This window comes from Balaenoptera acutorostrata, chromosome 8 (assembly GCF_949987535.1).
Source record: "Balaenoptera acutorostrata chromosome 8, mBalAcu1.1, whole genome shotgun sequence".
NCBI classification, from domain to species: Eukaryota; Metazoa; Chordata; class Mammalia; order Artiodactyla; family Balaenopteridae; genus Balaenoptera; species Balaenoptera acutorostrata.
The window spans coordinates 66114709-66131877 of NC_080071.1; the positions used below are offsets into that span (position 1 = coordinate 66114709).

At 46.7% G+C, this 17169-nt stretch overlaps 1 protein-coding gene across 1 annotated transcript; it reads right to left on the reverse strand.

Annotated features, from left to right (window-relative positions):
- Window positions 1-3738: 3738 nt before the first annotated feature.
- Window positions 3739-11472, reverse strand: LOC130708737 (frizzled-5). Its single transcript, XM_057551705.1, has 2 exons — window positions 10816-11472; window positions 3739-10534 (listed from the first exon to the last, which is right to left on the reverse strand). Exon 2 carries the CDS (start codon window positions 10278-10280, stop codon window positions 8511-8513), a length of 1770 nt encoding a protein of 589 aa, XP_057407688.1. The 5' UTR covers window positions 10281-10534; window positions 10816-11472; the 3' UTR covers window positions 3739-8510.
- Between the last annotated feature and the right edge of the window lie 5697 nt (window positions 11473-17169).

A 17169-nucleotide genomic window follows, 5' to 3' on the forward strand; every position in this document is an offset into this window, starting at 1 on the left:
ATATCTCGAGTGGTCGAAGGTTTAAAAAAAAAAAATTGGGGGTAGGAACATTGGGCATGACTGTAGCTTCAAGAACAAGTTGGTAGAATAAGGGGAATCGCTAAAAATTGCTTTTCCCCTTCAGCTTTAATTCTAGAGGCAATACAGCCATTTTAATAAATGGGAAATTGAGGCAACTTAAGGTAAAAATTTAAACATCACAAAGTAGGTTCTCCAACAAATATGGGGCATGGAAACTAGTTATTAATAGGGTGGCAACTATGGCATTTTTTTTTTCCAGATTTTTATACCGAGGAAGGTTTGTTCCCTAAAGTAGTAAGACTATAAAAGAATATCTGACTACCTGAACTCAAATTTTATTTTTTCGCTTTTTAAAAAAAATGATTTTTCTCTAATGGAATACTGATATCTGTGCAATTTTAACTCTGGTATACCGTGAACTGAACTTTATTCTTTACAAGGAAAAGACAAAAGTTTGAAATGTATGTTTGAACCAAATTAAATTGCCATTTTTGTATGTTAAATTCATGTGGTTGACCCTAAGACAACTTCTTAGGGCCCAGTGTTTCTGGTTAAGAGAAATGTTTTCCACCCTGTATCAGATTCCATCATGACCCTATTCTTTCACATTTACTCCTAATGTACCCTGTATGCCCATTATTGAAATTCAACAGCACTAAATCCTAGTTTTACAACAGGTCAAATTTCATTTCTTAGTTTTCCCATTCTATAAAATATACCATTCCTTGATTTTTGAAAAATGCTGAAGCCAGTATTTACTGGAAAACAACTCACTCTGTATTCAGGTTATGCAATGTTTTTGGAAATGTTTACCTATAGCGTGTAGGTTAGCTAAAATCTTTCATCACCCAAGACTTCTCTCTAACCACATGTAAAATGACTACGACTGTTCCCTCACCCAGAAGCCGCATTCTTGAGTATAGAGCTATTTGGTAAAGCACTTGACAGCTGGTAGGGGCTCTCCCAGGGGTAAGTGCTAATTTCTATGCAGAATCTGTAGATTACACCCAGCATCTATCAAGTTAAGGATTAGATCACCTAAAATCTTAACTGTTAGCCACTCACCAGCCTGGCCAGCCTGACACCGTGCCAGCAAGAATACAAAAGATCTAGGAGCCCTTCAGAGACACCTGGTCCCTTGTACACAGGTGCAATCTGTTTGGCTTCTGAGGCAATTTCCACTAGTCCATTTTAAATGGGTTTGGCAGATGAGATAACATGTACTTCATGTGAAAGAAATGTTATGAATACCAATTTATGGTTTAGGATCTCTAACATGCAGAAAGAACCAGGAAAGTGAAGTAGTATAGAAATTAAGAGAAATCCAGAGTCAAATGAAAAGAGGTTAATGTTCTTTAAAAAAAAAAAAAAAAAAAGGAACAGGTTAGGTGATTACTTAACTGCTGTGAGGGCAGCTAAATAATTTGAATGTGATTAGAGAAAGTCAGTGACAGCCTCAGGACCTAAGGTCCTCAAGAATATGTCGATCTCTACTTCAAGACCTCAAATTACTCTGCTAGCTTTTTCTTACAACATCTATTCCTTCATCTTACCGTTCTCAATTCTACTGACCTTTACTTCTAGCTCCCCAGATGGTGGCCCTTGATCTCCTCACTGTGGGAACCGACTCTTCCAAACGCAGGGCGTCAGTGTTTTGTCCACCTCCCACTGCCCTCTCTCAGCAAGGTCATCTCAGCTTCACCCTTTGACTCTCTGCTCGTGTCCAAGGTGGCAGTGCTTGATGTTGGTTACTACTGTGACCCATTTCTAAAACACTATCACCAGGTTCCAGGAAATACAGGATTTATATGGCTCACGGGCTAACTGGCCCCTTGTAATCCCCTTTAATCAACTACTTGAGCCCTCCTGTGTTCCCACAAAGTAGTTGTTCCCAATTTGCTGCACTCACTCCCCTGATCTGCCCACAACCCTAGATGTATCTCCTCAGGCTAGGCAGCAACCCCACCTTCCAAACTCCAAAACTCATTTCATCTGGCATTAGGAATAGATGCCTCACTTCTTACGGTAACCCCTCTCATCTAAGGGAGAGGATTCCATCCCAATTCTTCAAATTTCTATATCCAACACCCCCACCACCAGGATGGTGGTGAGGATGGGGCAATTTGACCTTCCTCAGCCCTTGACATGTCCTAGTGTTTCTCAAGATGTGGTCTCCAGACCACCTGCCTCTCATGGGCTGAAAGTCCCTGTAAGAAATGAAGCTTCTCTAAATGCAATGTGGAATCCTAGAACAGATAAAGAACATCAGTGGAAAATCTGGTGAAATCCAAATGAAGTCTGGAGTTAACAGTAGTGCGTTAATGTTGACTTCTTAGTTTAACAAATGTGCTATGATAATATGTTAATATTAAGGCAAAATGGATATATCTTTGCAACTTTTCTGTAAACCTAAAATAATTCTAAAAGTTTACTAAAACAGAACAAAAAGACCTAATTCTTGGATCCCAAATTAATCTCAATTCCTGGAGCTGAAGCCTGGGAATCTACATTTCTAATAGGAACCCCAAATGATTCTTATGCAGACACAAATTTGAAAACTAGTCTTTCAATTCCCTTTCCATTCCATGCCTGAATGGCTGCTTCCTCCTTGTTTTACTTACCTTAACCTGATTTAATCTTTTAGATCCTCTCAACCCTAAAATATAAGTACTATCATTATCCCCCTTTCACAGATGAGAAAGTACTAAGATGCAGTACACAAATGAAGTACTAAGAGCTTAAGTAATTTGTTCAGGATCAACAGCCCATGAATGATGGAGCTGGGAGTTGAATCCCTAATCAGTCTAGCTCCCAAATCTATGCACAGAACCATTCTACTTCCTCTCATTCTGTTGCACGTAAGAGCTCTGTAACTAAATCACTAAAAGAAGCATTATTACCTATTTCTCGCTCTTCCTAAGTCCAACAGTGCCCCCCTTTTCCACTGGGGGGAATGAACAATGAGAAAGCACTGGGAAGACGTGCCCACTAGAGACCTGTACGGGTCAGGCACAGCGGCTCTTGCACCAGGATCCAGCTCAACCGCTGTATTTTCTGTTCTCCCAAATGCCCTAACATGTACCAATCTAATAATGCTCATAGTACTCACTTTGATGCTAAATTAACTATCTCAGGTTTACTAAGCATCGGTCCAGATTGTCAGGGAAGTGCCAACTCTAAATCAATTTACAGTTGGCCCTCCGTATCCACAGGTTCTGCATCAGTGGATTCAACCAACCATGGACTGAAAATATTTAGGGAAAAAAATTTCAGAAAGTTACAGAAAGCAAAACTTGAATTTGCTGCACACCACCAACCATTTGCATTATATTTACAACGACTTACTTAGGATTTGTATTTGGTGTTATAAGTAATCTAGACATGACTTAAAGTATAAAGGAGGGTGCGGGGGAAGATGGGAGGATTGTGCGTAGGTTATATGTAAATACTGCACCGTTTTATATAAGGGACTTGAGCATCCATGGATTTTGGTATGGGGTGGCACGGGGGGGGGGAGGGAGACGACTGGAACCAATTACCCACAAATACAGAGGGAGAACCATATATCCTCTTATCTTATCTGGGTTCCCTGACTTGTATTTAGACCTTAATACAAAGTTGTGGATCTAACTGCTGAACGATGAAGTTTTGGGAGTTTCTGACTGCAAACCAGACACACACAACAACAGCAGCTCTTCTATCCAAATTGCTTCAGTACAGAGTATAGATGGAGGGTTGATAAAATAGAACACAATCTCAGGTAATGTCTCTGTTCTTATGTGTATTTTCCTTCATTTCTTCAAGTGAATCATGAAACAATCACAGGATCAGCAGGAGAAACCTATGAAGTATATTCAGGTAAAACATGTTTTCATTAGTTCTCCTTCTGGTGATTGGAATTTCTTTGATTTTATTATCAATAAAAACGTTGCCACTTATATTCAAAGTACATCCGAGAAATCTGATCACGAAGTTAGAATGCACATACCTCCTTCAGATACTCTTAGAAAACAGTGTCTCTCCATGAAAGCATGAGAAAAATACTTGTACAGCATCTTATTTGCTTTACCATTGCTTTAATGCACTTTAAAATTTATCTACATTAATTGGGAACAAAGAAACAAAAATAGACATTTCTTTGTTTTTCATAAATAACTACTCTCCATACTTGATAAAAATCTCAAAGCATTATTTTAACTTCCCACAAATATAATACATACAATTTTTTTTTTCTGAAATAATAAGGTCAGCAAATTAAGTATCTTGACACTAATATAACCACATACAACTGCTATTCTACTGACTTCCAGGAACAAAACAAAAACAGAAAACTTCTTATCAAGATGCTCTGGGTTTCCTTTTGCTAGTGTTTGTTAGGGATCTGGAATTATAATCATCTGCCAGTAATAATTTTATAGATTCTAGTTGATTGTCTACAAATAAAATATCGCTGGCTCTGCTTTGTGAGTTCTGGATTTGACATGACACTGACAATACCGCATGGGACAGGCACTATACACACATGGAAATCAGAAAAAGTACTGAATGCCCTGGACTCGAACTACTGACTCAGTATGTGCCTCACTTGGCTCAGTAATAAATTCACCTGCACCAAACCCGTATCAAAAGTCACTAAATCTCTCATCTATATAATATATATTATTTATATACACACCCACAACACATACACACTATACATACAGTTTGTAACAACATGAAGTAATATTGTCTTCAAATGATGTACCACAGACTGAAATAAATCCTGTAATTGTCATCAAGCTGCTAGAAGCGTTTGAGAGTTCTGAGCCAGGTTACTTAGTTACTTTCATCCTGCCTACCCTTCATTCACCCTGCTTTAATGTCTTGGTAGTTTTTTCTTTCAAAACCACCCTCCTCAACCCAGGCGTATTTCTTTCCCAGGATCACTTGATTGGACTTTGGAGGCAAGAAAGGGCATGCAGGGGGAGCAGGAAATCCTCAGCCACTGTACCTCACACCTGCCTAGATTTGTGATGTTCTCTGTCCTGTTGGCCACATTCGGTGTTAGAAAGCAGTTATTCAAAGCTTTGTCCCTCCTACCCGCCTTGGTCTTTCTGTAGAGCACAAAAGTGAAAGAAGCCTCTTTAGCAGGGGTAGCAGTTCATTAAAATATACAACTACATTTCCTAGCTCTGGGGTTCCCATTCTGTACTTGAGACTGCAGGTCACGGATGCTGTTATTAAGGTGCGGTGTGGGATCCATGAGGTTTTCTCCTGGCAGCCGGTGTCAGGATTAGTGCAGCCCTAGCCCAGGAGGAAACGGCCTAATGAATACCAACTTGGAAACAGTGGTGTCAGCACGTTATTTAAGCTTGTACATTGCTCACAATTACACACAACACACACACAGGCTTATCACTGGAAACGACTACGAGAAAACAGGACAAAGGTTTGCAAGGATAAACCAATAAGGCACCAAGAATACTTATTTTCAGCCAATTTAGACAACTTCAAAGTGTGAGGTTAATAATATAAATTAAAATGACTTCCTAAGTCTTATCAACTGATTTACTGAGAGGTTACATATTAGTTCCTTCTAAATCTTTACCCCCTAATCTGTGATGGGAGACGTTGCTTACAATTGAACCATGAAAGGGACAGCCCAAAAGCTGTACATGTGAAACTAAACTGGGCCTTAAATCCTCACTAAAATCACAGAGCTGGCTGTGAAGAAGCTGCTAAACCACCCCACAACCTTCCATTTTATAATTGTTTTCACGAGTATGGATCGTTTGCCTAATAAAAATAAAAATCAGAAGAAAACAGCATATGAGATGGAAATAGGGGGCGACCATAAATAGATGGGCTTCTCTGCCCTGGGTAGCGGGAGGGGTGGCTGAGGTAAGACTTGAGGGAAGCAGGTGGGCTTCATCTTTGAGGGAAGGGAGGGGGAGAGCAGCGGTGAGAACAGAGGCTGAAAACAGAGGCAGCTCTGAGAGTTGGCCTGGACCTAGACCTCCAAATGCATTACCTGTATTGCCTCTCCTTGGCTTAGTATCCTTTGTCTTAACTGTCTTTTTTTTTTTTTTTTTTAAAGTAAATTGGTTGTTCGTTTTAGGTTTGGTATGTTGCCAAAATGAAAAATAGTTGTTTTAACAGGAAGAATTAAATCACTTCAACCACATCATCCCACAACTTTTAGATACATTCTGCATCATCTTTACACTCCTCCACAAAAAAAAAAAAAAAAAAAAGGAAGAGGAAAAACCCAAATTAGGCACAATGACCTAAGGCAGCAGAATAATCTATGTACTTTCTGCGAAGACATGTTAACTGAGGGAAGAGGTCAAGGTGATCAGAAAAGTTCCTCATTTGAAAAACAAGAGAGGAACTGGCCCTCAGGCAGGGGATCTATTTCAAGGTTCTAAGAAGCATCTGAACAAGTAGAGGGATTAGATGTGCAAAAAGTTCTGTAGCTCTGTGGACAAGGTTTTGTCGAATATACTGAAATTTTGATTCAGAGGATGAGTGTGTAAGAGCAGTGCATTTTTATAAACGTGAATAGCTTCTGAAAGTCCATGAAAACTATAACACCAGGCTTCTTTCCACCAGCAAAGTGCTTAAATACACTATGGAAACTATACACTTGTTTACTTAATATCCATAATGTAAAAACTGACCTGGGCTTAAATCTGACTTTTCCAACTTTGGTATAAATGATGCGCAAATCCCTACACTTGTTGTTTTTCTAGGGAGACATCCTCAAATTTTAATTGTTTTTGCCATTTTAGCTTCTTAAATTTAGTCCCCACTCAGTCCTGGTCACTGGTATTCTGCTGGCCAATGCACTGTCACCCCCTTCCCCAGTAATGGCCTCACACTCTTCTTGAATGAATGGTTAAATAGATTAGGAAAGCAAACAGAATTTTTAACAGTAAAGTATGTATGCGTGGTGTGTGTACGTGTGTATTCATCAATACATAGGCTTTCATATATAAATGAGGGAATGGTTCAACAGATTAGAAAAGCAAACAGAATTCTCTAACAGTAAAGTGTGTGCTCATCACTATATAGGCTTTCTCAGAAGCGGAGGAAGAGAAAAATATATTGAGGTGGGGGGTGGGGAACAGCTTTCCTTTTGCTACACTGATCCATGTTTTAAAAGCTTATGCAAGGGTGTTATGGGTCTCATTTGTTTTCAGAGGCCGCAGAGAGCAGTGTCTCGATGCTTTTGGAATATCTGGCTGTAATCTAGTCCAAAGTCCAGGGACACTTATTTTCCCCCATCGCTGCCAGTGTTTGTTCACAGGTAGCCAGCCTCCCTCCCCCCGGTTCAAGCACCTCCTTCAAGGGTGGGTGTGGTTTCTAATCACAGCTCTCCAGGAGAGGAGGAATAAGAAAAGCAAAAAGACTGTTTAACATGATAAAGGAGGTGGGTTGGGGGTGGAGCAGATAAGAGAGGTGTTGGAAATTTACTTAATTACAGGAGGTATATCCATTTTAGTCCTTAAATGTAAAAAGCAGCCCTCTTCAGCACTATCGCTAAGTCCTTCCAGAAGAAGGAAGTGGGTTTATTTTTACCAAAATTTTAACACAAGTTTAAAAAAGTGGGATCACCGAAGCCTATTAAGAACCACCCACTCCTCCGGCACAAAGCTGCCATCTTAACAGTCTAGAATTCAAGTTCAACCGATCACCATCCCTTAGGTTCGCACTCTTCCAAATATTTATTCCGGACACTGCAATGCTACCTCTAACTTATTCAAGCAAAGCTGGCACTGTTAAGAATGAGAATGATTACAAGTACTACAGAGAAGAAACCGAAGCTTGCTAAACGAAGCTAGGACGGACACATTAGAATCTCTAAACATTGCCTAACCTTGTCACTTTCCGGAGGCCCTAACCACATTATGCTCCCCTGCTCCTTGGTGTGACTTAGGGTGTCCCCTAACTTAGGAACTATAAACAGGGACAAGCAGCTCACCTTAAAGCATCTTGGACACTTTAAGCAGTGGAAGGAGAAACAACCTGGGAAAGCACACGGAACAACTTCCCAGTCACAGCAACTTTCACTGTTCACATTATGTTTAAAGACACAAGTATAGGAAATATATTTTCCCAATTTAGACCACACAGTTCAAAGACACCTGAACCAAGTGGACCTTCATTATAATGCCAACTTTAGGATTGTAAAGCCCCCAAAGCAAAGGTAAATTTTGTTGCCAAAATGCAACAAAGTTAAAAATTAAGAAAACTACATATAAATTAAAAACAGGGTTCCTCTTGAAAAGGCAGTAAGATAGAACAGACGTGAGCTGAGCCCCTTTGAGAAGTCCTGGGACAGGTACTCGCCTTGAAACGGTCCCTTTCCCCTCTCTCCAAGTTGCCCCGGGAGGGGGCATCAGCACCAAGAAGGTAAACGGAAGTGACCTTGGCAAAGCTACCAAACAAAACAACCTCCCTCCCTCAACTGCCGGCCCCGGTCCCGGTCCCTCGGCCTCGGCCTCCTCCTACACGTGCGACAAGGACACCTGCTTGTGGTAGGCGGCGGCGGCGGCGGCGGCGGGGCCCGGCGGCGCGGTCCTGCCCGTGAGCGCTGCGCTCGCCTCGGCGTAGTCCCCGGCGGCCGTGGCGCCGCCGCTCTTGTGGCCCCGCCGCGGGCGGCAGCAGCAGCGGCTGGTGAAGCGCCGCCACGACTCCACAGTCTTGCCGGACCAAATCCAAACGCCCGACGTGATGCCCACCACAAGGCACATGAAGTACTTGAGCATGAGCACCCAGTACTCGGGCTTGGCGCGCGGCTGGCCGGAGTCCGGGCCGGGGCACGCGCAGGTGAGCGCAGCCTCCCAGCTCTCGCGATAGTGCTGTTCGTACAGGTAGCAGGCCACCACGATGCTGGCTGGCACAGTGTAGAGCAGCGTGAAGATGCCGATGCGGATCATGAGCTTCTCCAGCTTGTCCGTCTTGGTGCCGCCCTGCTTGATGACGCTGCGGATGCGGAAGAGCGACACGAAGCCCGCCAGGAGGAAGAGCGTGCCCACCAGCAGGTAGAGCACCAGCGGGCCCAGCACGAAGCCGCGCAGCGAGTTCAGGTTCTGGTTCCCCACGTAGCAGATGCCGGCCACCGGGTCCCCGTCCACGGAGCTCAGTGCCAGCGCAGTGATGGACTTGACACTGGGGATGAGCCACGCGGCCAGGTGGAAGTACTGCGCATAGCCCGCAATGGCCTCGTTGCCCCACTTCATGCCAGCCGCCAAGAACCAGGTGAGCGACAGGATGACCCACCAGATGGAGCTGGCCATGCCAAAGAAGTAGACCAGCAGGAAGACGACAGTGCACAGCGCAGGGCCCGTTGTCTCGTAGTGGATGTGGCTGTGCTCGCGGCTGCAGGCGACGCTGGCATGGCCCACGACCAGGCGCACCAGGAAGCCCAGAGACACGCACAGGTAGCAGGCTGACAGGAAGATGATGGGGCGCTCAGGGTAGCGGAAGCGTTCCATGTCTATTAAGAAGGTGGCCACCGTGGTGGAGGTGGAGATGAAGCACAGTACAGACCACAGGCCGATCCAGAAGGTGGCGAACGTGCGCTCGTCGGGGCTGAAGGACGGCTGGTAGCAGGGCACCGCGCAGTTGGGTACCTGGCCCGTCCTCACCTTGTTGTAAAGCGGGTGTGACTCCTTGAGAATGGGCACGAAGGGCTCGCGGCACTTGCACACCGACGGGCCCCCGGCGGCGCAGTCGCTCCCCGAGGCCGGCAACCCCGGCAGGCCTGAGAGGGTGGGCTTGGCCGGGAAGGGCCTGGGGGGCGCCGTGGTGGCCTCGCTGCGGTTGTAATCCATGCACAGGACCTCGGCGTCGCGGCCCAGCACCGGGAGGCGGTCGCAGCTCATGCGTTCCGGCCAGGCAAAGCCATACTGGCGCATAAGCGGCGAGCAGCCGGCCTTGGCGCGCTCGCACACCGAGCGGCAGGGCGGCAGCGGCTTGTGGTAGTCGGGCAGGCAGATGGGCGTGTACATGGAGCACAGGAAGAAACGCAGGTCCGGCGAGCAGTGGATCTCCACCAGCGGCCAGAACTGGTGCACCTCCAGACCCGCCTCGTCCTGCGTGTCGTGGTTGAACTGGTTGGGCATGTGCGTCAGGTTGTAGCCGATGCCGCGGCACATGGGCACTGTGATTTCCTGGCACACCGGGGCCTTGGAGGCGGCCGCCGCCCGGCCCGCCAGCTGCGCTAGGAGCAGCAGCAGCAGCGAAGGCGGCGCGGACGGGTCAGGCCGAGCCATAGCCCCCTCCGTCCCCTCGTCTCCCGCAGCCCGCGCGGGGCCAGCTCAGGCAGGGGAAACCGGGATCCGGGCTTCCCTCTCCGCCGACTTGTGTGGCGCCGGGACTGGCAACCTGTTGGTTTCTTTTTCTTCTAAAGAAATCCGTCCAAAGATAAACTGTTTCGGGAGGGCGCTGCCTCCGCAGGGAGCGCTCAGCTCTTCACTGGATAGGGCTGGGGAGGGACGGTTAGGGCTCCGATTCCAAGGAAAGGACTCTTTAAAAAAGAAGGTGGGGGAGAAGAATTGCAACCACTCCCAATTAGAGGGGCGTCAACGGCACAATCCCCGCAAGCGGTCTCCAAAACTCTAAGTTAACCTCTCTCCCTCCCCTCCCCTCCACCTTCAGGAACCAAACTACAGACTCCCCGCCCCTCACCCCGCCTCCCTTCTCGCAGGGCCTGCCAGCCTGCACCCCAAGGTCAGAGCGCTCAGTCCCCCGGAAAAGGGCAGAGGACCGGGAAAAGAACGGGGAGAAGGGGAAGGCGCGGACTCTCACCTCTGATGATCCTGAGAGAAGCAGATAGTCCGTAGGCAGCCTGGGCCCTCCGTCTCTGGGACACTTCGCTCAGAAACGCGACTCAGAGACAGGCTGGCATCGGGAAAGTTTGGCGATAGGCTGGGTACCCGAGGAGGCAGCACATGGCAGCAGGTGGGGGCGTCTCAGAGAGGGGGTCGCCCCCTGAACGAGGTCGCCACAGACCGGTCATTCGCCCTCACCTCCTCCGGGGCCCCCCGCATGATCCGGGCGGGGCAGGACGGGGGGCAGGCCGTGCGTTCCACCAGGGTCCGGGAGCCGGACGAAGGGCGAGCGCGCCTGGCAGCACCTGGGCAAGAGGAAGGCGGTGTGCGGCGACCGGGGGATCCCGCCGCCTCACAGCACGGCGAGCAGCCAGCGCTGGCCCCGCCGGGACTGCATGGTGCGCGCCCGCCGCCGCGTCCCGCCCGCCGCTCTTCTCCTCCCCTGCAGGGGGATCCGCGCTCCAGCGGACTCCTGGGGGCGGTGGCGGTTCTCCCGGGACGCGCCGGGCTCCGCTCCTCCCCCGCGCTCTAGCACCCTTTGGCCCACCTCCGGCGGGTATTGAACTGCGCGCGGCGGCGGCGGCGGCGGCGCTGGCCGCAGTGGAGTCACGGCCTCGGGCTGACTGGCCTCTCCCGCCCAGCCTGGGTCACCTGCTTCTAATGCCCGCCGGGAGGCTCCGCCCCGGCCCCGCCCCTTCGCGCTGGGGCTCGGTTGGTGGGCCGCCCCGCCACGCTCTCCGCGCGTCCCCGCCCACTGCCCCGCGGGCTCAGCCTCTCCCCAGGCGCCCTCCGGCCCCGCCTGGAGCTGGCAGCCGAGGAGCGTGGGCCAATCGCCGGCCGGGAAGCTATGGGGGGCGGGGCGAATGCTAATCACGCCTTCTTGAGACCCCGGGCGGGAAACCCTAGCTAGAAGTCCCTCCTGAGTTCTCTGCTGGCGTCCACTGGTGCGGGGCTCACTTCCCCGTAATGTTCTAGCTTATGAACCCTAGCTTCCAGGGCACCTACCGGGTCTCCTATCTGCAGCTAAGCATCCTTAGAGTCCAGCGCTTGTTTAAAAGAACTGCTCAAAGAATCATTCTTTACCGTGGCACCTGTCTCCTCTCTGCGCTGCCCTCACCAGGTGAGCTCAAATTGAGAGAAGTACAAATGCTTACTGAGCCCCTACTGTGTGTCAGACGGCGCGTTAATCGTTCTCATCTTAATACAGGATGTCTCAGATCCTTACAACAATTCTTATAGGTGAAGAAACAGAGTTTAGAAGCATACCAAGGGAACCGAGCTAATGATAGTTCCCCCAAGAAAGCCGCAACCTAGATAATCTTGTTCAGCGCGGTATTCCGACCGCCTAGCACAGAGTAGGCTCTCAAATGGCAAACCCGGGATTCGAACCGAGATAGTTGGGACGCGACAGCCACAGTTTTTACCACCTCCTCCCCCCTCCCCCCATATGCGACCGGTTATCTCCCAGGCTTTAACCTTTACTTTTGCATTTCGTAACAAAATCTTACTGTTGCGACAAGAAAGTGATTTTCTTTCTGTCTTTGGAAGACTCCAGACATGTTAGTCCTTTATCAGTTTATCGGGTTAAAAATCCAGGCAGTTCGAAGTCGCCCGCAGAGAAAAGCAACACTGGCTCCGGGCTCTGTGATGGGCAGGGGCCGCCCCCCCCTCGGGGGGCTACCCGCTGCTTAGCTGCGCACCCGCGCGCCGCCGGGGATCCGGGGCGCACGGAGCTGCGGGAGCCCGCGCGAAGACCTGCTGGGCGCCTCGACCACTGGGACGCACTGTGGCGCTCTCCAGATGGGTTATTATGCTGCAAGTTTAAAATGTCCTAAAAATGCCTCTTTTCTACATGTTCTAATTAGGTTGGAAGACTGAGGTGTTTAACATTCTTGAAATTCATTCACACGCTTACAAAGAGGGTTTGAATTGTTTCCCGCTCCCCCCACCCCTTCCTTCTACTGGAAGAAGGCGGAAAAAAGGCAGGAGGGCCTGAGTTCTTGAGGGACTCAGGACTGCACTTTAGGGCTGAGTCGTTCTTGTGTCCTGGATCCCACTTACACAGACTGGGAGACAAAATTGCAGAATAGCCCTCTTCCTCCTGCTTATCAACAAGACTTTGTGAGAAATAATGAGGAATACGTGTATTAATCCCAGCCTCAAAGTTAAAAGAAATAAATATAAATCTCTTCACAAACATTAAAACCGCTACTAAATATGTTTAAAATGTACTTTACCTCTTTCATTCCCTGGGATTCTACAGGTGCTTATATTTTTTTGGTTTTTTTGGAACTACTTGGCACTCAGTGTCGGCAAACATCCCAGGGTTGAAAGTAGTGGGAGTTGAAAAGCTATGGAATAGCAATCAAAAAGAAAGGGAAACCCTCAGTGGAAAGTATGCACAGATTGTGAACATGCCAAGAGAGGCTGCCTCATTCTGTGGCCTGTATGCAACATGTGTAGGCTAATAATAAAAATTATTTGAAGTTGGAGAATGTTAATCACTCATGCTGGAATTTAACCAGAATACATGTGTTATTTCACTTGGTTCTGACTCAAAGGATGTTATCTCCTAGTCTGTAAACCTCTCCCTTCTTAATCAACAGGGAGATGTTATTTTTGCTTGGAGATCTCTAATAATAGTAGTAATAAGAGCGGGAAAACTTGGCCAAAAGAAACGTCTTTTGCATTGTATAGCTTTTTGTATCATTTGAATTTTTGCTTTTCTGCATATAGTATTTCACTTTAAAGGCAGTTTAAAATATGCTGTTTAACATGTATTAGGCAGGGTGCTACATAATTCATTTCAGTTAGCTCATTTGATCCTCACAACAATCAGATGGAACTGGCATCATAATGGCTTCCTTGAAGTTACATATTTAGTCCATGGAAAGGACACAAATCACCATTTTCTTCTGAGTCATAGTTATTGTTTAACAAACTGGAAAACACTGAATTATTTTTAAAGATGCAATTTTTAAGCAACTAGAACATTGCCAGGCATTCTTAGCTATTAATTCACTCATCTATCCTTCCATCTAGCCATCCATCCATCCATCCATCCAAAAACACCAAATTTCTGACTCGAAGACACTACTGTTATATTAAACGTGTTGCTACAAAGTGGAATTCATGAGGTTCAACTTAAATTATTGTCCAAGGTGTACTTATTTTTTTTTTTTTTTTTTTATTTATTTATTTATTTTTTGGCTGTGTTGGGTCTTCGTTTCTGTGCGAGGGCTTCCTCTAGTTACGGCAAGCGGGGGCCACTCTTCATCGCGGTGCGCGGGCCTCTCACTATCGTGGCCTCTCGTTGCGGAGCACAGGCTCCAGACGCACAGGCTCAGTATTTGTGGGTCACGGGCCTAATTGCTCCGCGGCATGTGGGATCCTCCCAGACCAGGGCTCGAACCCGTGTCCCCTGCACTAGCAGGCAGACCCTCAACCACTGCGCCACCAGGGAAGCCCACTCTTCAGTATCTTGATAATCAAGCCTGGAACAGTGTGCTGCCCATAGATGCCTTTGGTAAATATTTGTGAAATAAATGGATGAATAAATGGCAACTGAGATTAACTTTTTAAACTTTAGCAAGTGGCATTGAATCCTTGGATAAAGCTTACCTTACGAGCTATATATATCTCTGAGGTTGACCATACCCTGTTAAATGCAGCATGAGTCCAAACCTTGGCTCTTCCTTTACTAGCTGCCACTTTGGACAAGTCACACAACAGCTCCAGGTCCTCTTTCCTCATCTGTAAAGTGGAGTTACCCCTCATAGGGTTGTAGTGAGGGGTAAATGAATTTATATGGTGAAGAGCTTAAAACCACGTCTAGCACCTCGTAACTCTTTAAGTCTGTTATTAGTTTCTACTGGGTTCATGCTATTTTTCTGTTTTCCCACTCTATTTTCTTTTGTGTATCACTTTAATAATGGGAAAAAAGTTACATTTTTTAGATGTACAGGCATACCTCAGAGATATTGTGGGTTTGCTTCCAGACCACTGCAATAAAGGAAATATCACAATAAAGTGAGTCACATGGATTTTTTGGTTTTCCAGTAATGGCTATAAAACTTATGTTTACACTATTCTTCAGTCTATTAAGTGTGCAATAGCATTCTGTCTTTTAAAAAAAGTACATATTTTAATTTAAAAATACTTTATTTCTAAAAAATGCTAACCATCATCTGACAACTCAGGGTTGTCACAAACCTTCAATTTGTGAAAAAGCAAAGTCTGCAAAGCGCAATCAAATGAGGTATGCCTGTACTTTACGTCTGAGCACACTCCCAGCTGTCACCAGCTATCTCTAGCATTTAGATATTAGCTAGATTTTATGCCAAAGCAGGGATCATTTCACTTGCCCTGGATCAAAGTGCGTACACCTGACATCAGCAACCAGCCCGCAAGTGTGCGAGTGTGCACAGGGCTGGCACAGGACAGACACCCACAAGCCAACTTGAAATCCCTCACAGGTATTTCCAGACTAGCTTTTTCCATGTCCTAGAGCATTTCTGATAACTCCTCTTCTCATCAGATCAGACACCTCTAGATGAGAAACCAGACACTAATCAGAGGATTAACATGATGAGTCATTTATCCAGGTTCATAATAAGAATGCCTTGTTCACATTATAAGTGGAATCATTCAACTGTAATCTTTAGTCCTCTCCCCTCCTCCACTGTGGTGGCGATTATAGAAAAGTAAGAGCTTCTTTCTTCTTTCCCAGAGGCGATGGAAGCGCTAATCTTTCCCACTCTCAGCAATGGCTCTCAGCTGCACATTACAATCACCTGGGGAGCCTTAAGATATACTGATGCTTGGGCCCTACTGAATCAGAATCTCTGGTTGACGGACCCAGACATTGTTTCTTGGTTTCGTTTTATTTGTTTATTTTTGTTGCCGTTTTGTTTTTAGCTCTCCAGGTGATCCTGATTTTCAGCTAGGGTCGAGAGCCACTGACACAGATGGTTTTGTTATTTCCTCAGCACAGCCCCAAACTTGGGCCTAGCTGGATCTTCTGCAGAAAAGGGTTAATCACATCATGATGTAAAATGGAACACCTCGGGAGAAAGTATAGAGAAGTACGTTCTAGTCTAACTGCATGTGAGTCTGTTTGGGCTGAAGGAAAGTGTATGTATATGAAGTAAAAAACATGTAACAGAATTGTGGTACAGGGCTGGCACAGTCAACAGCAATGGTGGCCGTAACAGTAACTGATGGGTATTGGGCATTTCCAATGTGCATGCAGTGTGCTAAGCATTTTACATATATAATCTCTTTTACCCCCAAGAATCCTGTGAGGTTGATATTATCAACCCCATTTTATAGATTAAGAATCTGAGGTTCAGAAAGTAACTTGCTACACAACGGCACACACCTTCCAACTTGGGTTTTCCTCGCTCCAAAGGCTATGCTGCCATTGATTGCAGGCCTCGTTGTAGGCCCAGCAGCAGAGGGTCCTGAAAACCACCAGATGGTGACTCTTGAGATAAGCAACTTCCCTTGTTCCTTATCATCCTTTTCCTGGGGACCAGGTCAAATTTTCAATTCTGGTGTGGCCTCTTGTGTGGGGGACTAAAGTACGGAAAAGCTGAGGGCTCTGGATTCATCTAGAATCCAGTATAAGTCTAGAGCCACTTGTTCTTTGGGCTTTGCAGACCAGGCATGAGGTGGGGCACCCTTTAGACTAGATTTCAGGACCTGTCTGGTATCTTGGCAGAGGGAGCTTCAGTTCGGTAAATACTGATGCTGCACATGCTGTGAGCCAAACACTGGTGCCAGGGGTGCAAAGATGAAGAGGCATGGGCTTACCAGGCAGGACGTGGTGGGAGCACAGAGGAAGCACCTGGCCCAACCTGGTGGCTCAGGGAAGACCCAGGCTGTGCCTGGAAGGCTGAATATGAACTAGGTGATCTATGAGTCAGGGCTTAGTACAGGAAGAAACCACTCTAGGTGTTTCAAACAGAGAAATATTTAATACTGAGAATCAAACAGAGGCTTACAAAATTGATGAGCTGGAGGGGCTGAAGTCAGGGGGGTACCCCTGGGCTATTGAGTTCATGGGCCTACCACAGTAGCTATGTTCCAGAAGTTGGGATGGTGCTGCAGCAAGGGCTCTTCACACCCATGAAACTGGTGACTAGACACTGAAACAGGACATTGAGTCCAACAGCATTAAATGCCTCTTAACATTATTGCTCAAACCTTGCTGGCCAACAGCAACAGCAACAGAATGATGCCTTCTCCTTGCATCTGCCTCCAAATCTTACACAAGTGCACCTGATTGACTGAACTTATTTCAGATCAAGACCCTAGCTGCAAGGGAGTC

Bases quoted from the DNA above. Each gene is read 5' to 3' on its own strand.
- LOC130708737 (XM_057551705.1), bottom strand. From the start codon at position 10,280: ATGGCTCGGCCTGACCCGTCCGCGCCGCCTTCGCTGCTGCTGCTGCTC.